The sequence below is a fragment of the Branchiostoma lanceolatum genome, chromosome 5, assembly GCF_035083965.1.
Source record: "Branchiostoma lanceolatum isolate klBraLanc5 chromosome 5, klBraLanc5.hap2, whole genome shotgun sequence".
NCBI lineage: Eukaryota > Metazoa > Chordata > Leptocardii > Amphioxiformes > Branchiostomatidae > Branchiostoma > Branchiostoma lanceolatum.
In genome coordinates, this window is record NC_089726.1 from 20,309,062 (window position 1) to 20,333,826 (window position 24,765).

Here is a 24,765-nt window from a genome sequence, read left to right on the forward strand (position 1 = left end):
CGATCCCTTCACAACAAAGTAGTAGTCTAAACAGTTCCTTCTGTTGTCACAGTGTCCTATAGGGTACTAATGAATCACAAGCACCACTCATCTGTATAATCTGCCATGAATACTGTAATTCTTGATTTGTTAGCATTAACTTAATTTCAGCTACTGTAACGGTCACTAATCAACAGCTAAAATTTCATCATCCTAAATATTTGATTACTAACATTGAGACAGTGATGTTTGTTCCCCCCGTTAAAATTAAGTGCCATAGCCTACTCCATTTTCTCCCAGCTGCTATATTTTCCTGCCGCTATATTAAAGTGATTTACAGTAGTGATTTCAGGGGTTCCAACCTCTAAATCTTGGCTTCTTGCTTACTGTAAATGCTTTCACATTCGCAGGGATTTAATTCCACCATAGGGAGAAAATGTAGTGTTCGCGCTGGATTTAGTTTGCGGCTGAAACAAGATGGTAGGCAGGCAGAAGTCAAAGGAAGCAGGATTTGTAAGTTCGCAGTGAAGAGGCTACCACGGAAATCACAAATATCAAACCAGAGCGAATTTAAATGCATTTATAGTACTTCTGGAAGGGAAGTTATATTTTCATAGACATTTACTGGTATGGAAACTGTTTAACTATAATAAAAAGTTGATAATTTCAACAGAGAAAGCAGAGGCTGACTTGAGGGAAAATCTGCATCTAGATTCAAATTGTGTACTCATCTATAGCTTGGTCATTGTAAGACAGAGCTGCCATGCCCCCTATTGATCAATCAAGAAACTGCAGGATTGGCAGAGGTCTGTGCTTTTAAAATATTGCTCTTTACCACTCAAGGGACTCTGTTCACGGTAGACTGTGAATTGGTCACTATAGACAGGATTCTTAATGTTTTGGTCAATGGGAAACAACAATCTTAAGTGCCACCAAAAGTGTCCGCAACGGCCAACTGTCAGTAGTACACTAGTACAGGTTTCACTGCCTTAGCCGTAGGCAGAAGGGTATATTTTTAGTTGGGATTTGTGGAGTGATGGTGTTGTCGATATAACTCTTGATGCCATGGACGGATGTTGATGATTTTTGGTAGGTAAGTTTCTGTTGGGGAGACGAAGGTCAATTTAGAAGATGGGTCTTCTGGGGGGTTCCTTTGGTGCTGCAGTGGACCATTTGTGTTTGTCGGTTTGTTTGTTTGTTGGTGGCATAACTCAAGATAAATTAAATGAATCGTGATGAAATTTAGTAGTTGTTGGGGGTTGGGGAAATGAAGGTCAAGTTCGAAAAGATGGGTCCGAGGGGTTCCTACGGTACTACAGTGGGCATTTTATTATCTAAATTTTGGAGGAGGATAACTCAAGCAGGGTTTGGTGGATCTTGATTGTTTTGGGCAGGTAGAAACGATTAGTGATGATTAACATAATTAGATGCATTCTATGCAAATCAGGTCCTTCTTTTGATTGATTAATGAGGAAAAGTTGAAATTCCCTTTCAATGTGCTATTTTTTTTATATACAATGTGGTAAAAACTGTCATACAGTTTATAATTACAGCTGTTCAAACCTATAACATGGGAAATTTTAAGAACAGCAATTACATGTATGACAGAAAGGACAAATGCCTTACATTACAAAATGCATAATCACTGTACACATCTTAAGTATTATAAATTGTATCTTTAGTAAAATCTACGATCACTTTATACTTACAAAACTACAAAACATTTTTCCATCACCATTTAAATGTAGTGTACTGTATTGCCTTATTATTCAGAAAAGTGTTTCCTTGGCTGTATGAATATTGCAAGATAGGGCTCAAAAATATTTTTTCTTCTTCTCCATACCCAAACTGCCGGTTTCTGCCTTATAGCTAATACTACACCTATTGTAGACTTTCGTACAGGGCTGTCTTTAACTTTAATTTTTTTTCCGTCCCACTCATTGTTTCGGAGCCCATCTTGTTAGTTAATTTTCCTTGTTAAATCTGTCATTTTAAGGCCACACCAATTTGATTTCTTGGTTAATGGAATTTAAAAAAAATGCTAGATTGGAAAATCAACAGGAAAACAGAATCTCAGAGGAAAGTTTGTGCTTTGGTGCACACAGGGTCAGGGCCAGGTGCAAGTTTTCACCCCAGCCTTCTGTTTTCATGTTTTTTTTTGTTGCTAAAATATTTTTAAAAATCTGTTAACCAAGAAACTAAATTGGTGTGGCCTAAGCTTGCAAAAATACATTTTCATCAATGTCACGAAGTTCAGATTTTTGAACAGTGAAATTTTCGTCCGTATCAATAAGTAAATTTTCGTCCTGGGACGGAGGAACGGGTCCTGGAGACAGCCCTGTTCTTTGGTACGCCACAAATTATCTGCCTCACAATACCGGGCATAATTAGCACTCCTATGAAAAAGTGGGTGATTATTGAATAATCATGTCTGATAATCGAATAACCACCAAGTGATTACCAGATAACGATCTAAGCAATAGATATTACGCTCCCTATATCTATTGCCGATGAACAAGAAAATGTGGAAGGCATCTACCAGCGACTCTATGAAAAACTGGCTTATAATTGAATAGTCACCGCTGGATTATGAAATATCACCCAGTACCATTGACTATACGCTCGTTCTCATTTAAATGTACACATTTTGTAATCTCCGTTACCGATTTAAATAAGACGTTCCTGGCATTAGGATATGCCACATATAAGATGTCAAACTGTAGTTTTTATGACGACTTAAAACTTTTCTAGCTATTAAAAACAGCAGTTGCGTACCTTATATGTGGCATATCTTAATGTCAGGAACGTCTTACTAACGGTAATGGAGATTACAAAATGTGCACATTTAAATGAGAACGAGCGTATAATGTCCTGATTATCAAATAGTGACCTGCACGACCTCTCCCGTCTCTAGTCCCCGACGTCGCTGTCTCTGTCGCCGATGAGCCAGAGCGTGTGGAAGGCCACGGCGAGCAGTCCCGTCCCCAGCAGGTCTCCGAGCGCCGTGAGATACGGGATGGTGCAATTGTCGGGGTCGTTGCCCTTCAACCACATGTAGTGGACCAGCCAGTCTGCTACAAACAGTAGGATAGCAACCTGTAGGGAAAAACAGAAAATTTTCACACGTTTGAACGAAAAAACTTTACTTCCTTAATTATTGAACATATTCTAAGTACGAAGTAGTGCATGAGAGATCATAAAGACAGGTCTAGATCTCGGAGGAAACCTTGGTAAAATTGTAAATGTTAAAGGTAGTCCCATAGCCCATGCTGTAGGGGCAGTGGGTTGTTATCCATCGGGTCTAGGGCACAGAATTGAAAGGTGGAGCCCATCCCTCTCCTTCCACCGCCTTTTACCTTCCCAACCTAAGCCAGGTACCCATTTTTACACCTGGGTGGAGTGAGGAAAGTCGTGTTAAGTGCCTCTACCTTTTGTATTAAATTTTGTATATTTAGTTACCATGGCTCTCTCTCTCTCTCTCTCTCTCTCTAAGGTCTCCTTTGGCTATTTGGGTAGCCCTGGCTGTACTTTTTCTACAGCCAATCAATCAATCAAATCAAGGGCCTTTCTCAAGGGCACAACATTGGTGCAGGGCTCGAAATAGTGGGTGCATGTGCACATGTGTGCACCCAAAATTAGGAGCTGTGCACCTAATTTTTGACTGAGGGTGCAACAGTGCACCTAGATATTTTTGTACTCTATATGGTAAAGGTTCTCTTGTGAACTAGCATACAGAATATTTGACTTGAAATGTAAGTATCAGAACAAGCAATATAACCTTTTGTTGTACTCTATTCTATGTATTGCTTGGTTGAGATTTGAAATCTGGATAGAATCACAGATTGAAGTTCTAAGTGAGGCAGTAGCGTCAAAATGTTTTGTTGACATTGAACTTTATTTCATGTGGTGCACCCAATTTTTTTCTGTGCACCTAATTTTTTGGGTTGGGTGCACCAGTGCACCTATTTCCAAAAAAGAATTTCGAGCCCTGTTGGTGGCAAAATACTGTCATGGAATTCGAACCCGTGGCCTCTGGGTTCTGGGACAAAATCGTTACGCCATTAACAGGAAGATAGCAAGCGACGTAGGCGTTGTTGAGAAAAAACAGAACTTTTTAAAATTAAACTGTTAGTCATAAAATAGGAAATTTCATCATTTGTCTTCCCTAATGCTTTCTTTTGGGGCATGAGTGTTGGGAAACTGCATTGTTTTTTTTCCATGGCTGTATATGGGAACAACATACTGTTAAGGAAAAACAAAGCCATTACATAATTCGGGTTGATGGTATTTGACATATGATATCATCTAAATTTCAGAATGTTGCCTAAATGATTTCTCAGGGAGTATGAGTTTTTAGAAACTGCAAGCTTGTTATCAGTTTGCAAATGGTTGCCATGACAACTGACCTGTATCATGGCTGCGATGAGGTAGATCACCGTGAAGATAGCTGTGATGGTGGTGTGGCCGGCATTGGCGTAAGCTATCAGGTACAGGAAGATCAGGTGACCTGGGACCACCAATAGGAACAGCACCCTGGCCGTCCTGGCATGTACACCTACAGACAGAGAAAATGAACCCTGGTGTGAGACCATATCATGAAGATCAGGTGACCTGGGGCCACCAATAGGAACAGCACCCTGGCCTTTCTGGCCTGTACACCTACAGAGAAAATAAACCCTGGTGTGAGACCATATCAGGAAGATCAGGTGACCTAGGGCAACCAATAGAAACAGCGCCCTGGCCGTCCTGGCATGTACACTTGCAGACAGAGAAAATAAACCCTGGTGTGAGACCGTATAAGGAATATCAGGTGACCTGAGGCCACCAATAGGAACAGCACCCTGGCCGTCCTAGCATGTACACCTGCAGAAAGAGAAAATAAACCCTGGTGTTAGACCATTTCAGGAAGATCAGGTGACCTCGGGGCAACCAATTTGAGCAGCACCTTGGTTGTCCTAGTGTGTATATGTGAAATTGACAAACTAAACATTGGTGTGAGGCCACAATAACAGGACAACATAATGGGCAATCAAAATACAGTCAAAACTGCTGTAAAAGACCACAAAGTCATCTAAGGGACCGCCAATAAATGATCACATTGGCCAGGTGGTCACACGTACAGGTTTGACTGTAAACATTGGTGTGAGGCCACAATAACAGAACAGCACAACAAGCTTTGAAAATAAACAAAATGTGCAAAGTACAAAAGTTCATAAAGGAAGATTTGCACATCCCCAACCTGAAGAGAAGAATGTTCTGACGGGGTTAGGACATCCGTGTATGGCCCCCTCCGGAAGTGTCCCGGGCTTGCCTCTTGTGTGCAGCCACGTGGACAGTCTGCTGGCCTGGACAGCCACAAGGTTCCCTCCAACACCTGCAGGGGACATGGTGAAAACAAGTCAGAATATGCAGTACCATATACTATTAGATAGCTATGAAGTAGCCTGGTAGCCATACCCTGGTATCCGGTATGGTGCTCGGTCAGTGTTTCTCTCCCACTCATGCCAGATTATTAGTGCATGTCCAGAAATCTTACTGAGATGGTTAACTTCTATGGAGGGGTCGGGTGGCGTAACTGCAGGGTGTCCCCTTAGAACTCAGCGGTCCCTGACGCCACCGATGTTGTGCCCTTGGGAAAGGCACTTTACACAAATGTCCTCACTCTACCCTGGTGTAAAAATAGGTTATTGTTCTCCTACATGGCACTGTTAGAATAAGTTATAAAAAATTTAAGTGCATGTCTGTCAAAAAGTGAAGAACAAAAAAAAAAACTTCTTTGGGACAGTTGATGTTCAGTTGCCTGAGTTGGAAAGAATGGCCGACAGAAAAGGCCATTCACTAGTAGGATTGGGGCCAGTAAAACACCCCTAAGCCGGCCTGTTTCGAGTGGCTACCAGGCTAGCTATGAGGGAGCCTAAAATCTATTAATAATAATTTTTTCAGATGGTCAAGATGTAAGCACAAACCAAATATCATAACAATCCATAGATCTTTGATTATGCTTAATATGCAGTTTACATATAATAATTCATAACACAGTGGACTACTGGTTTACATGAAGAAGAATTCGAAACTAATACTGATACATGTTTTCCCTTTACACAGGAAGATGAAAGAGTCTAAGGCAAGGCAACCTTGCAACAGTGCCTCCTATCTTTAGCTTACAGTACTGCAATTAATTTGCATACAACAAATTCAATACTTATCTCAATTTGACAGGAGAAGGGATGAAAATTGAAGAAAAAAATGTTCATGTCACAACTGATATCAAACTAGTCTTGTTTTCACTTACCATTTATGATAGGAGTAAAAACCGCTATACCATGGTACGCAGAAACAGCAAAGTCTAGGATGAGGCCTCCTCCACTGTGGGAAAAGAATCAGGAAGAAACGGTCAACAGTGTCCAAAAAGTTTATTTCACATCAAAGTGTGCTGCCTCACCAGTGTGGACCCACTGGATAGAGTCGCCTGGAACCGTAGTTCGGGGGGATGGTATGGAAGGAGTTTTGCCTCCCCCCCCCCTCTAGTTTCAGAGAATTTTGAATTAAGATGGGGCATTCAAAGGTTTCCTGAGGGGCAAAATTACTGTCAGATAGGTCACAGTTGAAGACTGTGGCCACATGTGATTTAATAGCATCCCTTGTTAATCAGAATTTTATGCTTGTCAGAGGATCTGCTTCCCACTGTAAGGGCATGGGAGTGCAGGACATAGGGGCACAGTGCCCCTGTTTCCCTGCTTAGATTAAGCCCTGTACTATTATAATTGCCAAACTGTCCTCTAATGTAGCCTTAATGCCAGAAATTCATATTATGCAGCACCAATGCTTGGTTAGTGCACACTGCCATGGTAATTTCATGGTAATTATGGCTGTCCAAGAACCACTCCCTCAATGTCCTAGCAGCCATGCCTTGAATCTAGGCTTGAACCAACTTGGTATATTTCCAGCATTAGTGTTTTCTGCCTTTCTGCCACGGCCTTTAGTCATGCAGGGAGCAGAGGAAATCCAGCATTAATGCCAAATGTGCTCAGCTAATGTGACAAAAATTCGGCAAGGGGACTACTCCTTTGTCTTTTCTGTTGTCTATCATACAGGAAAAGTCAATTCAAGTCAGAAAGTCATTTGAGAAGACAATGAAAATTTGACAGCAAAAAAGTTATCTTTTGTAAGTGCTAACCTGCTGATGACCATGGCACATATGACGGGCTCCCAGCCATGTCTGAGCACCTCTCTCGTGTGAGGGTTCTTGTGGGACATGTACATCCAGAACGGAGCCGATAGAAAAAACAGTACGGTGATTGTGGGGGCCATCCAAAATCTCGCACCTAAAAACATCAACAAGAGTATATAATTTTTATATGATACCAACTGTTAATCATAAAATATCGGTGGTGCTAGGAACAAAAAGGCTCCAGTGATGGTTAGGAGCCATTCGTTATCTTGCACCTTAAAACAACAACAAGAGAAGCAAGTAAAAATCAGAACAGTAAAACTTTCTGAATTCCAAAATTGACTGCTAAGCCTGTGTTCAATGTTAGAAGACTAAAACTGATTTATTTTCATAATAGGAATTGAAAGCTTGCTGGCAACAATATAGGGAATTGTACAGCTTTGAAGGGCACTAGAACAAAATATTTTCTCACTTGGCTTAGCAATGAACATGAATACAATTGCTTAACTTTGGATGGAGATCCTTTTCAATGGGACAGAAAGCTGGAAGTGCAGTGTTTGAGGAGAACCACACATTAAAGAACCCACCACACATATTGTAGATAATAGTAGGGATCCATCCCGTGGTGAGTAGAACAAACCTTTTTAGTCTGGTCTTATATATGCAGCTTGTACCTAAACTGCACAGATCTAGAAGGTGTGTTTATGCCTTAAATCAAGGCAGTTTACCAACCGGCTATGAACCAATGAGACCCAGGTTCAATCCCCAGGGGTGTACCCAGACAAGTCCGGACATGCACCCAGACGTTGTGCCCTTGGGAAAGGCACTTAACACACATTTCCCATGTCCTAAGCCCTTCAGTAGGGTTTGAGTTGGCGTTGGGAAGGGCATCCAGCCATAAAAACTCTTGCTATAAAAAAGACTTGCACTTGATGAGGAGTCCACGGGGTCCCCCATCCATGTGCAAGCACGTCCAACCCCCATGTGAAGGGAATAAAAGAGAGATACAAACAAACAAACAAAGAAACAAACAGTCTAACAACTCACCATCCTCCACTGTTATAGCCCTCCACAACACATTACTGATCCACGACAGCAGCGCCAGCGTGGTCAGGTCTCCGAGACTCGCCGCGATCGGGGTCGCCACGTTGTCTGGGTTCACCTTACACTTCCGCGACAATATCACCACGGCGATCATGATGGTACCTAGGAAGTACAGAAAAAGAATTGAAATATCAATAACTTAAAGGCAAGCTGTTGGGACAATTTTTTATTCGACGACACAAAACCATCAACATCTGGTGTATTGAGTATTTTGCATTAAAACGTGTAAACAGTGTGCAATGAAAGCAGTGGAAAATGAAATACATTTATATGCGAAATTTGAAGCCAAAAGAAACAGATTATTCACCAAAGCATCCAACATCTCTAAAAACCTTACTAGATTAAGAAATACACAGAAACTCATATTCCTTTTGAAATCTTCCAACCCACTCATCATTGAAAGTGTGGGACTTTTTATTTTCCACTGCTTTCAAAGAAGAAATCAAATACCACATTAGTACCGTAGATATAGAAACTTATTGTAGACAAGCAAAATAGTATGATCTTCTATCACATGTATGGCTTATGTTTTATTTTACTACTTTTTTGTGCTTCAACATTGTTGTCAACATGCAATTAGCCTACAGGCATGAATTTGCAATAAACTTATTATTATAATTATAATAATTGAAAAGTGTTTTTTTGGTAGGTATCGCCCTCCAGCCGAAGGTCGGGCTAGCACCTCATGGGATACCGAATACATGGTGCTTATTCTAATACGTATGTATGCATTGTGATGTATGTAACTATGTATTCTATGTATTTTTAAGACCACTTATTGGAATAATAGCTGTCTATAGATGACAACTAAAAGTGGATCTAGATAAACTCAATAGCTTTTCTAGAATCAGACTGTCCAAATTCAAAGAAATTACATGTAATACTATGTGGAATATCTACATGTACAAAATGTCATGCTTTCAACTGTACATTGTATCTGTGTCTGTATATCCCGTATAACTAGCAATACCATTTGGTGTAACACACCAACTTTGCAGACATGTGGCTCTTAAAAACAACTGCTTAAGACGTTTGTGTATTACAAGGAATAGACTACTGAACAAGGTTTTCAAGGCATAACTTCTCACCCAGAATGGCACATGCCAGTGAAGCTGTGACCATACTGCTGGCTGTGAGCAGGAAGGCGTGGTGGATGTCAAACTTCCCTTCTGGGATCCATCCAAACACTATCGCTGCTACAGCCGCCAGGAACCCTACAACTAGGGCCTGGGCCTGGCAAGGGAAAAAAACATTGTTAGAATTCAGGTCTCAGTAACGTCTATAATAATAACCTGCAAAGTATGCACATGGTGAGACTAAGCCAAACAGAATCACACGGTGTTTTACTTTTATCACACAGGCTTCCATATAATATCTAGAATGCTTTTCGAGTGCGCCGGTTGCGCCACTGTGGGAAACTTGAATATCGGATTCGGATGTTGGAACTTATTAATTGATGTTGTTACAATATTTTTGTTTGACGAAATGTACACAAAACTCCCTCAAAGTCTGGCGCATTTCGCATTGAAAAGTGTGTTTTATCGGGTGGGTTTATATATGACATAAAGAAAATACAACACCGAGTATTCTGCATCACCCTCGGTCCCAGCCCTCCCGCGGGTCCGATCACCCGTATACCTCGGGCGATGCGGAATACACCATGTTGTATTCTATATTTATAATTAAATACTCTCTGATATAAAAAAGCCGACTGCATGTTAACTTACCTGAGTGAGAGCCATGTTGCCCACTATAAGTCTCCACTGTTCTTTCCTATTGTCCATGTAACCCAGATTGGCCTGTCAGGAAGACAAGTTAAAGTTTTCTGTCAATCAAAACATCACTGTTTGTATCATTCAGTAACTGGTTTTAACATTTCACACCTACAAAAACATTTGTCGGTGAAGGCAGAACATGTAATTACATAATACATTGTACAAAATACATTAAGAAACTGTCTTAATTTCTAACGACTATATTATGAGTTTAACATTTCAGAAAACATTTAAGATAGCTTCATAGTCACTGATAAAATAGTGGATGCTGACTCTAGAGCATTGCTTAATTCATTTTGTATTATGTAACATGTACAGTTACTGTACTACCTGGAAATCTTACTTTTAAGTTAAAATAATACAAAAGATTTAAAAAATGCAAGTTATGGTGCAGTACCAAGAAAAGACACCAAGTGGCCCGAAATCAACATTGACTTTCGTCTTCCCAAAACAAATATAAAAAATCATCACAATTAGAGGTTCTAAAGTTATACTGACCTCAAATATCCGGAAACACAAACACATACACAGACATACACATATACATACACACACACCAAGAACAACACCCCCATTTTTCATGGAGGTAAACACACAGACAGACAGACCAAAAACAATACCTCCTTTTTTCAAGGAGGTAAAAATCATAACACTTCTTATTTTACTCACAGCAGTAGAAAGACGTGAAGCCAAGGTCATCTCCAAGTTTCCCTTCAGACCCAGCAACGCAGGAACCAGGATAAAAACTTCAGACACCTGTACAAATACTGGCCAGTGCTGAAAAAATGAATTGATAAAGTTTATTGCAAGTTCCTGCCCGTAGGCTAATTGCAATACGTGTACCACGGGGTGGACAGACAGACAATGATGAACAATATAGCATGTGACTACTCTAGTTAACTTAACTACTGACACTAAGCTCTACTGTAAATGCAGAAATGTTTGGGGTGGTTTTATGTTCGCGGTTTTTGCAGCGACTGTTTCACCGCGAACTTAAAACCACCGCAAACATTTTTGTCCAATACTGTAGCAGCAAATTGTGACTATAGCGCTGCCGCAAACTTAAAATCACCGCAAACATTTAATTTTTGCCTTCTAAGCTCAAAATAAAAACTTAAAATAATGATTTTATAGTTATTATGAGTATCTTATTGTGTTTGACTAATTTTTCCGAGACAGTGGAAGACAAATTAAATGATCTCACTTTTTCTGTAATGTGTGGGTTTTGTGAGGACAATTAAGTTTTCTTTTTGTCTATAAACGTGAAGAAATTAGGATGGAAAATGGTGGCCTCTTTAAACAGCTCATTTCTTTCTTGGTTGTAGAATGGGCAATTTGAGACAAAAGTCAAGTCAAACTTTATTGCACAACAATTGCATTCAGGTACAATGTATGGCAAATAACATAGAACATCAACAACTAAGAATTATCTATAATACAAAAATGTGTTATGATACGCTACAACAATACAGGATGTACCAGGATGAACACTTGTATATGTATATACATTAGGTTTGCAGTCATTTTTCAAGATGAAAAGGAAAATAAAATATCAACATGAAAACATGGAGGAATTCTATATCTAGGCATACAGTCTGAGAGAGTGAATGGACATATCTGATTTTTTTTCTGCTAAAAGTTCACTTAAGAATGACCAATGGATAAATAAATAGGCATGTATTGTAATTTTAAGTTCAAGCCTCAGTAGCTACATAATAGTTTGTGCATATTCAAACGCAAATGGTGGCACATTCCAGCTATCAAACACATATGACACATTCGAGTATAATGATATTTAGTTTTGACCCAGTTTATGTTGACCCCGCAACCGTGTAGAATCCACTCTATATCTTCTCTTCTGATCGAGCAAATAATACCCAGGTCATTAAGTTGAAGTTATAAACACTAAAGGGCTTAAGTCCACTCTTCAAGTTACCTGAAGTCAACACACGTTCTTCACTAACCTTCCTACATTTCAAAATTTGCTAACATCATAACATACATAGCCTAGGGCCATAGGAATATTGTCACAGTGTTAATTGTGAAGGTAGTCATTGTTAAACAACCATTTTCTCACACCTCTTTAGTTTGTCTATAGTATAGCAACTGTATAGGAGTACGAGTCACCATGCCAAGTATGTACACGGTGTGCTTCCTACAGTAATTGTATATCTATACTTGGCACCAAAGCTATAGACTTAATACACATCTGTAATGCATTAACTACCTAAAACTTCACCTAGAACACAGCAGAAAGCTGGACTATGCAATGGACAAAGATTTAGAATCAGGCAGGACTCCACACTTCTGTAAATGCTGTACAGTCACTTTTAAAGTTTAATTTTTTTTATGGGTTGAAATATAAACTGAAGAAGAGCTAAGGCTAAAGTTTATGCATACATTACATTACAAATAATAAGTTTGTTTGAAAACCTTTTTTTTCATTAATCAAAACAATTTTCCTAACAAACAACTGTAGCAGATACAGATGTCTTTGTAACTTACTAAATAAAGATCATTGCAAGATGTGCAAAACTAGGATAACCTCATACGTATATAGTAAAAGGTCAATTATAATTTTGTACATGCAGTTTTGTGACGTGGCACAATACTAAAGAAAGATCTTGCAAATTGCGAAGAATGTTCCATCACACGTCACGACTCTTCCATACAAAGAACTGCCTTTCATCTACTCAGTACAAGATCCAGATAATCATCACCTTTCTTAATCATCGCCTTATAATCTTTCTTATGGATCAAAGACGTCCCTAGAGATGTGTTGCAGACTGGTGAACATAGAAATCCTCAACAGTATTTATTTAACCTTCTCCGAATCCCTGCTGCCTAACTCTGTACTAAATATAATTATAAGAAATAGGTAACAATTGTCAAACGGCTACTTCAGTGTGCTAAAGGTTAAGAGAGTGAGAACACAATGAACTATATATGGGCTAGTCTAACTACGACAGTTAATTGCATTCTATTCCTACCAGACTGAGTGCTTTGGTACTGGTGCTAGTAGGTACTTGTTCCACCTGAGTAATATGATACCTGTCTGTAATGTTTTCACCTACCATACTTGTACACCATGCCTCACCTGTTTGCTTTACCTGTCTATGTGTTATGTTAAAGAAATTTCCAAGCTCTCACCTGTATAATTATACATGTATGAAACCTTCTCTCCATACCATGTTGCTGACTTGTTTCACCTGTAAAAATCATAATATTACCTGCCTCTAATCTCTCCATATACTATGTTGCCTACTTGTCTCACCTGTAAGATAAGAGAGTTTCTCACCTGTACGATGTCTAGTACCATCCCTGCTGCCACCATACCGAACCCTGCCACAAGGTAAGGGAAGAAACACTCCAGTGCTATAGTCAACGCTGTCTCTTCCTTATGTTTCATCATCTCGCTTCTCTTATCTTCTTCTCGCGCTTCCCGTTCTCTGATCAGAGGCTCGGAGTCCAGAACTTCCACCGAGAGCTCGTCCGTGGGGACGGGTCCGTTCTCGGAAGTCTTTCTCACGCGGTGGGTGGATTTCACATGATCCGGGTCGGAGGTCAAAAGGTCAGGGGGGTCGATCCCTGCCTCGGTGTCCGAGTCCGTGGTGATCTTGGGAACCATTTTGCTGGTTTGTTTACCCTGTGGTTGTTGTTGTTTACTCTGTTGTTGCTGTTGTTGTTGTTGTCTCCTCTGCCGGATGCCCGCCTTGTCCGCAGGCATCATCTGGGAGCCGACGCTGAAGGCTCGCTGTACCACATACCGCACGGGGTTAAAGGTCAACCTCCTGCCAATGTCGCCTGCCAGCTCCGAACTCTCGCTAATCTAGAAAAGAAGTAGAAGAGAAAAATTTACAAGGTAGCTAAATATGAACTTAAGTTGTGCATTTGTGCTAATTTACATTTCTAGAACCTAAGCTACTAGCATATGTTATTGACAATATACAAAACACTGATCATTCTAAGCTTTGACAAGAACATTATATAAGTATTTGTTTTGAAATGCATTTCTTAAGTGTCAAATGCAGCATTTTCAAAGTTCACCACTTGATTTGCAACATAGGTTAACAAGTTTGAAAAGCATAAGTGAAAAAGTCTGATACCTTAGAAGGTAAAGTTTAGAATATGTTTACAAAATACTATAATTATTTATTGGTGGTATGTATCATGGCAGCACTAGTCTTATATAAACAAAATATAGTAAAATCTTTCTTTAAAGTTTAATTCACAATAGAATTGGAGTATTTTGACACGTTGGCAGCATAATCTAACAGAAGACTCCAGGATTATAGTTCACAAAGGATTGAATCTAAAAATTGGTTCCACCATTGCATCACCAAACGTATGACGCACACATGTACATGCCACTGTCCTCTGTATATACATGTAGGCAGAGGGGGGCGTAGAAGTGTAGTTTTAAGGGTTGTTATTTCACCGGTCCTCGAACCCAGAAGTCGCTCAAAGTGGTTGGGAAGTTGCCAAACCAAAATCAACAAGAATTTGACCTGTTTCAATTACGTACTAGTCAAGTACGTTTCGGGTTTTCAAATGTGTTTCTAAACACCACTGTTACAAATAGAAGAAAATATACAGAAAGTCGAGGGGCTAATCTAAGGAGAATTAAATCAACATTTGCGATGTCATTAAGTGAATCTAGATTCCTGGTAGGCTTAAACATTTTCTATACTATACCAGACCGAAGGGATAACGTCACTTATATCATGTTGACAGTTGTCAACTTGGACTTGGAGGGACTAGAAAAATATGTTGGCACATGACGCAACAACCCTACGTTAAATAACACTTCATACAAACTCGCCATACCTTCTTTGTGAAAGCAAAACGTTGTTTCTTTCTCACGATGCAAAAGTTCCGGCTGTTGAAGTGTTGTTAGTGTTTGTTTAGTGACGTTTGGAGAGCGAAAAACGTGAGAAAAACCGGACACATCAGCAACACGCCGCCATCTTGGCACCAGTGAACTTTGACCTTTGAACTCTAACCTCTGAGCTCTGACCTATCCGGATCAGGAGAGGCCACATGCATGTGCTAGCTTGATCTAAAATTTGTGTCTTCAATTTATCATTTTATAGTGGAAGGAAGACCTTTAAGAAGTTTCGAAAGTTAAAGCAAGGTATAATAGATAGTGTGTGCAAAAGGGCTTCAATTTTTAGGGCCAAATCATGTCAAATTTGGAGTCAACATCAAAAGATCACAAAGATCTCAAGACAGAGGGGGAAGAATGTAGAGGAACAGGAGAGAAAGGTCAGAGACACTCTAGCGAACTTCTGAAGATTGGGACAGGTAGGCCATGTGTACTAAATGTTTATAATAATTTCAATGTTTCTATGACTTCCAAATTTGAAAAACAAAATCATTAATGTTTTGCTTCAATAATGTGTTGCTGCTATGTTATATATAACGTTGTATATATCATATGATTAGGCAACCATAATTTGTATTAGGTTACCATTTTTGTTATCAACAGCCAAGAAATGTGTCATCCATTGAATATGTTAACCCCATATATAATATAGGAGACAAGATTTTATGTGTCTCTTTATTTGTCCATATACAGATCATTACAAACCTATTGCACATACATAGTTTAACATTAAATCTAAAGATAATTTGTTCAAATTGTGGCACAAAGAAAAGCTATGTACTTGTTCAAAACACTCTTGCACTCATGCAAGCTATACATGTATGTTACAGTACTGAGCGCTACAGAAAATATAATGACACAACTGACATACACCAGCTGGTTTAGGAATATGTCACAGTCTTCATTTCTACTTTATTCAGTCCCATCTCTCCTTAAAGATACCAAACTGCGTCTTAAGGAAAGGTCACAAACCTCCAGTCCTTGCTGCATATCTGAGCTCCTTTCGTGGACGTTGTGACGAGCTGGTTTTATTGACCGTCTTGCAACGTACAACGCCGGTTCCCAACCAGAATGTAGAAATGCCTTCGGGCCACGATAAAAATGTTACTACAACATGCTTATTTTTATCACCTTGAAATACAGGTTTTGTCGGATAATTTTGCTTTTCATCTGTTTAATTCATAATGTATGAATGAAGTTGAAAGGTCCTATGATTCAAACAGTAACCGGTCTTGTTTTGGGGGGATTTAAACGTTATATGCAACATTTTAAGGTAGCAGATATTTGTGGAGTTAGAGTAAGTTGTCTTGTATCATTTACTCCTGTGGGCTATTCTTGTCTGTGTTAGGGCAGAGTATCTAAAGATAGTTTAAATATCAGCACTACATACTGGTGACGTGGCCTGGCATTCTTTAATGGGTTACTCACTTTAACTTCGTAGTCGTGTTTGACCATGCACACTTGATCTTGACTTTGTGGGTGACCTCTGTACGTACATACAAATATTGTCAACTTTACTAGTTTCCTGAAATAATTGCAGAAATTATTGTCCCTCAAACATTTTTTAAAACTTTTAAAAAAAGAAGATGGTGCATACTTGTCTTTGTAATGTCTGTACCCAACATAGTATATTTACTTCAGAGCAATGTTGGTATTGATCACTTGATCTGCAAACAAAATTATGACTAGACTGGCCGTCATTTGCTTTAAGAGCAAATTCAGGATGTTTCGCCCATACTCCTCATGCAAGAAGTGGGCTGTCCAAAAATAACTCCTGGGCAAATCCAAGTTTCTGCATAATTTATGCAAATGAGGTCCTCATGAGCATAAGTTATGTCCAGGTGCTTTCACCTTTCCTACATGTACCTACATGTAGAAGATGACATCCACAGCTTTTACAGTAAGGGGAATACAACATCATGCATAAATTATGCAAGTGAGGTCCCCATTAGCATATGTCATGGCCAGGCGTGTGCACCTTTCCTAAAGCTACCTACATCTCAAATATGACATCTGCAGCTTGTACGGTAAGGGAAATACAAGTTTCAGCATAAATTATGTAAACGAGGTCCTCATTAGCATAATTTTTGGCCAGGTGCATTCACCTTTCCTAAAGGTACCTACATCTCAAAGATGACATCCGCAGCATTTACGGTAAGGGACATACAACTCTATGCATACATTATGCGAATTAGGTCCTCATTAGCATAAGTAATTGTCAGGTGTAGTCACCTTTCCTATAGGTACCTACATCTCAAATATAACATCCGTACCATGTAACATAAGGTACATATAACTTTCTGTAATACCATTAGTAGAGGTACCCCCTGACATCTGCTTGGTTTTAAGTCCCAGACATGTAGGAGGGCTTATGTTACAGTATGACCTAGTTCTTGCTGGCCCCGACAGAAAATAACCAAAATTTGCATCAAAAAATTGCAAAATAAATCATTTTGAAGTAGTGTATGCCAAAAAAAATAATGGGGTCCTTTGGGTAAATATCCAATGCACAACTAAACCAAATTTCAGGTCCTCATGCAGGTTTCAACACCACGGCACTGGAGGCCATCATGTGCGACTTTTGTCTGAAAATGACCAAAAAACCTCCATAAAATCATTTTAAAAACTTATATCAACAAAATTTTAAAAGGGTCTAGGGGTATACACGTACTCTACCTGCATACCAAATTTCAGCTAATTTGGTCGACGGACGACCGAGAAGAAGAGATTTGAAGGTTTGACAGGAGAAGAAGAAGAAGAAGAAGGAGAAGAAACCTTACAAGAACAATATGTTTCGTTGGCGAAACATAAATATGTACATGCATGTAACTTTGGGCCATAATTTGTGTACTACCGGTACTTTAGAGCTTTGCAACCTACTAGTATTTTAGTCACTGACTTTGTCTAACATCCAGTGGCTATATAGCTATTGCTCACTGAAGTATTAGATATGGAAATAATATAATTACATGTAACCTTGTACTGTAAATGTAGAAATTTTCGAGACAGTTTTATGATTGTGTTTTTCACGGTGACCTGTAATTATAGACCGCAAACTTAAGGGAAAATGCTTGTTTAGTCTTCAAATTCAGCCTGCCTACCCCTGTGTTTCAACAGCAAACTCAAAGCCACCCTGAACACTGTATAATCAAATCATTACAATTTTAGATGCAGATACAATAATGGTTCATGACAAACTGACACTCTCTACTTGCATGCATTTTCCAGATTCCTGCCCAAGTTCCTTGTTGCTCCAGAAGAAGTCTTCTCCAAGAACTCGAGGCTCCTTGGAGACGTTCAGACCTAAGCCATCGGCAGGTGGGGCAGCAAATTTTTTTTTGGCTGCAAATTTCTTTACTTTTCTTGCCATGTCAATGTGTTTTAGCACTTCTTATTATTGTTATTTGGTAGATGTATCTGTGTGATCTTGGATGAACAGAGAAGGAAAAGGTGGCTTGAAATTTCAATTGTTAAGTTAACATGGAGAATGGGAGATATATGTACCAACAAAAACTTTATGCAAGAAAGTTGACCAAATTGTTACCAATATTTTGACAGAACAAAGCTAGTTCGGAAGTTGTTCCTTCCTTCTCTCTCTCTCTATCCAATTTAACGTCTTCTGTTCCCCATCATATTGGGGTTGGACATGCTTGCACATGGATGGGGAAGCCCAAGAACTCCTCATCAAGTGCAAGTCTTTTTTGTAGCAAGAGTTTTTACGGCTGGATGCCCTTCCTAACGCCAACCCAAACCCTACTGCTGGGCTTAGGACATGGGTGTTAAGTGCCTTTCCCAAGGGCACAATGTCTGGGTGCATGTCAAGACATGTCTGGGTACTCCACTGGGGATTGAACCTGGGTCTTATTGATTCATAGCTGGATGCTCTGCCACTGTGCCACACAGATGCCACTTGCCTTATTTGGACAATTTCTTTCTTTATAGTATTTACATTACAGCCAAATACAAGCATGTGCTTCTATAGGTAAGAACTGCTGGCAACATGTATTTTTCCCATTTTCCCAAGCATTAAGGATCCAATTTATAGTGACCACCTGTCCACCTTAGTAGGCCAGGTTTGACTGTAGCCTACTGATAAAGGCAGTCACATGTAGTCACATGTCATCTGTTTACATGCTTGCTCCTGTTCCCATCCCTAGTACTGAGCAGTGTGAAGAGGTTCCTCCCGCAGCTGTCAGCTGCTAACAAACAGCTGCAGATGGCCGCACCTGGACAGCTGGACATACAGAATGTGGAGGACTGTGAGGGTCCTGTCATAGAGATGGTGGGTGATAGGTTATAGTATGCTGGGAGTGGTTGCTACTGCTACGGTACATGTATTGAGGTAGCTGTAGAAAGTTTAGTTTCAGCTGTGGTTTAATCAGGCTGTGTCTGATGAGGCCATGTTTAATCTCCAAGCAGATCCAACTGTCGAAAAGACCGTATCAAACTGTCAAAGGAAATTTTTATTGCCCTGTTACAATAAAAAAACTTCCTCTGCCAGTTGGATACGGTCTTTGCAACCGTTGGATCTGCTTGGAGATTAATGTATGTTCATATAGAGAGGAAACACTCTTTTATTATCCCTTCCAAGAATGTTACTACTATGTTTTCAGGTGTGTGTGTTTAAGTGTGTGTGTTTAAGTGTGTGTCTGTGTCTGCGTGTGTCTCCTCAAGAATGCCTGGGTGGATTATCTTGATATTTGGGATGTGGGTAGGTCTTCATGAAACCTCAGATTCTTAGAGTTTGCCATGATATAATACTGCAGGGGAACTTCAATGTCTTGTTTCATATTTCACGAGATTCTTCTTCCAGGACCTGGCACTGATCCCCACATGTGACAACTCATCATCATCATCATCAGAATCATCCTCAGAAGATGAAGAGGAGGAGATGGAGGCAGCTGGTTTCCATGGAGATGACCAATCAGAGGACAGGGATGCAGCAACACTGATGGGGGAGGTAACAGAACAGAACCTCAGACTTGCCAAGGACTCCAGAGCACAGAACAGACCAAAAATAGAGGAGTTAGGGGGCAACCAGCCCAGAAGATAGCACACCTTAGGGCCTGTATTTTTAGTCATTTGTAACAGTGGGGATCAACCTCCACTAACTGACCAGTCTAACTGGTCCGGACTGTTTAGCCTAGTGGTTAGCGCGTTGATTTCCCAAGCCGTGCGGATCGGGATTGGCGCGGGTTCTAATCCCGGGAGCGGCGTACTCGCCCCTTTGGGTTTTTACAGTGGTTCCCCCTGTGAGTAACAATCAGATCACACAGGGATGTCGTACTCGGAGACTCGGGACGAGTCTGAAAAGAAAAGGGTAACAGTGGGGATCAACTTCCACTAACTGACCAGTCTAACTGTCTAACTGGTCCGGACCTTTTAGCCTAGTGGTTAGCGCGTTGATTTCCCAAGCCGTGCGGATTGGGATTGGCGCGGGTTCTAATCCCGGGAGCGGCGTACTCGCCCCTTAGGGTTTTTACACATTCATAACATATTCAAAAGCATAAGTTAGGCCATGTTGATTTAATTGTATGGATAACATCCAGTATATCATACTCTGTGCGTTCAGTCATTTGTTCAACATTCCTGACTAGTGCTGCGTACCTAAACGTAACATCAGGTACAGATACAGGTACCGGTACAGAGGTTTAGGTACAGGTCCGGACCTGTACCTGTACCTGTACCTTAATAATTTGAAAAAGCAACATGTGTTCTTCTGAACTTCTTCACTAATGACAGAAACACAAATAAACTGTTTTTAATTTGTCAGTATCTTTATCTAAAGACCATAACTAGGTTTCCTACTGCGAAACTCCCTTGGCCTTGCTATCAAAACTCCCAGCCTGCCTGAATGATCTGTTGCATATTAGTTATATTGTACGCTGTTCCAAGGTATCACTTTGGTTTGGTGTTGCATATGAGGTCAGGAGATCAGTCACAAAATAAGCACATACTTGGTGTAAATTTATATCGGTACAGTACTGGTACTTCATGATCTGGTATTTTGGACCTGTACCTAAGGCCACACCAACTTAATTTTATGGATGACATCCGCGCGCGCATTGATTTTCGCCTGTTCTCAAGAAAAAAAAATCACCTCCGAAGATGCTCCGAAACTTGTAGACTCATATTGCCACAAAGGGGCAGCATTGAGCCGGCTTGTCGTAATACACTATAAACACTCACATAGACTAGTTTGTTTGTTACACTGTGTTCTGTGGTTTAATTCGCAATACCAGCTATGTAGTCCTCCGGTTTATAATCTTTTTTTTTGCTAGATTTTTTTTTCGCCCTCTCGCATTAGTTTTGGGGACTCCAGAGGATGTCATCCATAAAATTAAGTTGGTGTGGCCTAATCAACTTTTACGGTACAGTACGGGTCCGCTATTCCTGACCATGTAGATTTCGTGATTACAATTTTAAGGCAACTTTTTTTGACAATTGTTTTTTCATTCGTATGCTCACATCAGTTGTTAATAGGTTCAAAACAGCATGGCCTTATCATAGAAAAACACTCATCATCATCAGAAGAAGAGGAGGATATGCAGCTGGTCTCCATGGAGATGACCAATCAGACAACAGGGATGCAGCAACACTGATGGGGGAGGTAACAGAACAGAACCTCAGACTTGCCAAGGAGTCCAAAAGACAGAACAGACCAAAAATAGAGGAGTTATAAGGGGCGACCAGCCCAAAAGATAGTACGCTTTAGTACCTCTTTTTTTTTACTTCTGTCATTCATGACATATTCAAAAGCGTACATGTTAGGCCATGTTGATTTATCTATATGGATGACATCCAGTATATCATACACTGTGTTTTCAGTCATTTGTTCACTCAGCCTTCCTGACCATGTAGATTTCATGATGAAGGCAACTTTTCTTATCAATTTTTTTTTTTCATTCGCATGCTCTTATCAGTTTTTTAACGTGGCCTTTTCTTTAAAAAAAAAACAAACTTTATTTTCTAGATAATAGAAGAAAAGGAAAAGGATATTTACAACCAGCCCGGAAGATAGCACACCTTATATATAGGACCTCTCTTTAGAGTCATTAATAACATATTCAAAAGCATAAGATAGACCATGTTGAGTGATTTATATGGATGACATCCAGTATATCATACACTGTGCGTTCAGTCATTTGTTCAACCTTCCTGACCAGGTAGATTTCATGATGAAGGCAACTTTTCTTATCAATTTTTTTTTTCATTCGCATGCTCTTATCAGTTTTTTAACATGGCCTTTTCTTTAAAAAAAAACAACAACTTTATTTTGCTAGATAAAAGAAGAAAAGGAACGGATATTTACAACCAGCCCGGAAGATAGCACACCTTAGGACCTCTATTTTTAGTCATTTATAACATATTCAAAAGCATAAATTAAGCCACGTTGAGTCAATTATATGGATGTCATCCAGTATATCATACTCATTCAGTCATTTGTTCAACCTTTCTGACCATGTAGATTTCATGATGAAGGCAACTTTTCTTATCAATTTTTTTTTCATTCGCATGCTTTTATCAGTTTTTTAACGTGGCCTTTTCTTTAAAAAAAAACAACAACTTTATTTTGCTAGATAAAAGGAAAAGGATATTTACAACCAGCCCGGAAGATAGCACACCTTAGGGCCTCTATTTTTAGTCATTTATAACATTCAAAAGCATTGAATTAAGCCACGTTGAGTCAATTATATGGATGTATATCATACTCTGTGTGTTCAGTCATTTGTTCAACCTTTCTGACCATGTAAATTTCATGAAGGCAACTTTTTTTGACAACCTTTTTTTTCATTCACATGCTCTCATCAGTTTTTGGGAACACATCAACATGGCTTTATCTTTAAAAAAACAAACACTTTATTTTGCTAGTTAAAAGGAGAAAAGTAAGGCCCGATCTTAGTGATATTTACTTTAAAGCCTGATGTACATGATATACTCAAAAGTAATGTATCTATATGTGTTTCTGTACTAACATATTTTAGCAGATATGTTAGATTTGAAAAAGATATTTTCAGTTTATTCTAACCTTTTTGAAACTTTTGACTTACAGTTATGACAGACTGATACCGGTGCAGTGTAGCATTAAGTGCCAAACTGTCTTGAACTATACTACAGATAACGCTACATTAGAACTGTACTGAACTAAGCTATGTAATAAAAGTGCAAAATGCTGTCGCTTGTTGTGGTCTATTGTTGTAGTTTCCATTTCACAGTTTTCGCAGTCTAAAATTTACTTAATTATAATTCACATTGTCTATATCCTTATACTTTGTTTTGGAAGATGTTGAAATACTATGTGTACAATCAATCAGCTAATCAATCGATTATTTATTGAGAAGGGCATTTTTCACAACTCAAAAAGGGTTGCATTCATACATTTGCAGTAAACTTGTTTTGGGGCAGGATAAAGTGTTGTGTAAACAAAGCTCATTTATCAAAAGCGCCACCTATCTCTAGAAAACTTTACTGCAGAGACGTGTATGGCTGTCATGACGTGATGAGCAAAGATAGACCATGGAACTAAACATTAAACATAAGGGATTACACTAGGAATAAAACATAACCGCCTTCTGCATAATACAGCAGCAAAATGTAGTAATATGGGGCAACTGTCCAAAACTGGTAACTTGTTAACTTGGATACTTTAGCTTTATTCTGTCCTAGGATATACTTAATTCAATCGAAACTTAATTTAATTTAATGCTTAAACTGTTTCTATCATTAAATTTCAAGCTTTCAGTAAAGATCTCACCAATTTTCGACAAATAATGCTACACAGCAGACAAAGCTTCATTCAACAGCGACTGTTATTGATTGATAGTTTGTTTCAACATATAGAAAGAGAAGTACCACAAGTGTAACAGTAATATATACAAGGTGAAATTATTATATCTATGACAATTGTCTTTAAAACAAAGTTATTATGAATGAACGAAGGTGCGTGTACTTATATAAAAATCTATGCTAAAGTATAGTTATGAATTCTAAGGCAAAACCTTAGCTGCTACTAAAGGCTTGACAATTTGGGATATACAATATAACGTTGGTTAACATAAAATCGCCACTTTTCCGATAACGGTTGATTGAAATCAATCTGGCAGAACAATAAACCATCCTTTTTTTCTGTTATTCTGTCAGTATCATGTATTACCTTTGCACTAATGCTATGTATGTTAGATTTTCTCTCTAGTCGTGCTGACACCATAATATTTCAACTTGAAACTACCGTCCGCCGCACGCAGAATGACAGTGCTCTTGGACAGGTGCGAACATTATTCCGGGAGAGAAGATTCGTCATTAATATATGCCGCTAATTAGCTTTTATACAGCAGTTGTTGTGCCCATCTTGACTTGAAGAGAGTACCAAGGTCATATAAACGTGACCAAAGAAAAATAAATACACGACAAAACGGTCGTACCGCACACATCAGGCCTTCGGTAACATTCCGTTTGTTGAGTCGGTAGAACGTCACTCAAATATCCAACATCCACCGTCATGGCAACGTGTACATTATTCATGGAAAGTTAGCTGGATGCCGTAGCAATGGTAATACTACTATGCCCATGTGTTCCTTGTTGTGTTAGGAGCAAACTTTGAGGAAAATATCGTCCTCAGTCCACTATCACACACAACATTTAGACAAAAAAGTAGTCTCCAGCCAGACCCAATGGATTGCGAAGACCGTATCCAACTGGAAGAAGGAGCTTGTAATGCAATGCAATTCGTACGGTTGCTAGCATTACAACGAAGAGGGGCAGCGACACCTTTATTGAATAGAAATGCTCCACCCTGTTTCAGTTATCGCAGATCTTGGGTTGCAAAATGTACTTCCTCTGCCAGTTTGATA

The 24,765-nt window shown here is 39.4% G+C and overlaps 2 protein-coding genes across 3 annotated transcripts; one reads left to right on the plus strand and one right to left on the minus strand.

Moving 5' to 3' along the window:
• Positions 1-2,821: 2,821 nt before the first annotated feature.
• On the minus strand, positions 2,822-15,007 carry LOC136435664 (solute carrier family 41 member 1-like). Its single transcript, XM_066429312.1, has 11 exons — positions 14,857-15,007; positions 13,328-13,858; positions 10,699-10,806; positions 9,982-10,053; positions 9,343-9,487; positions 8,198-8,356; positions 7,157-7,304; positions 6,272-6,345; positions 5,219-5,353; positions 4,386-4,534; positions 2,822-3,075 (listed from the first exon to the last, which is right to left on the minus strand). The coding sequence occupies exons 2-11, from the start codon at positions 13,757-13,759 to the stop codon at positions 2,890-2,892; spliced, it is 1,608 nt and encodes a 535-aa protein (XP_066285409.1). The 5' UTR covers positions 13,760-13,858; positions 14,857-15,007; the 3' UTR covers positions 2,822-2,889.
• A 3,118-nt stretch (positions 15,008-18,125) lies between these two features.
• On the plus strand, positions 18,126-23,089 carry LOC136435677 (NOP protein chaperone 1-like). 2 transcript variants are annotated; one of them, XM_066429322.1, is made up of 5 exons: positions 18,126-18,232; positions 19,072-19,196; positions 19,728-19,874; positions 21,388-21,771; positions 22,081-23,089. In XM_066429322.1, exons 1-4 carry the CDS (start codon positions 18,130-18,132, stop codon positions 21,514-21,516), a joined length of 504 nt encoding a protein of 167 aa, XP_066285419.1. In that variant the 5' UTR covers positions 18,126-18,129; the 3' UTR covers positions 21,517-21,771; positions 22,081-23,089. The 2 variants fall into 2 exon arrangements, with proteins under 2 accessions (XP_066285419.1, XP_066285420.1); XM_066429323.1 differs by lacking the exon at positions 22,081-23,089 and having other exon boundaries at positions 21,425-21,573.
• The last annotated feature ends 1,676 nt before the right edge of the window (positions 23,090-24,765 follow it).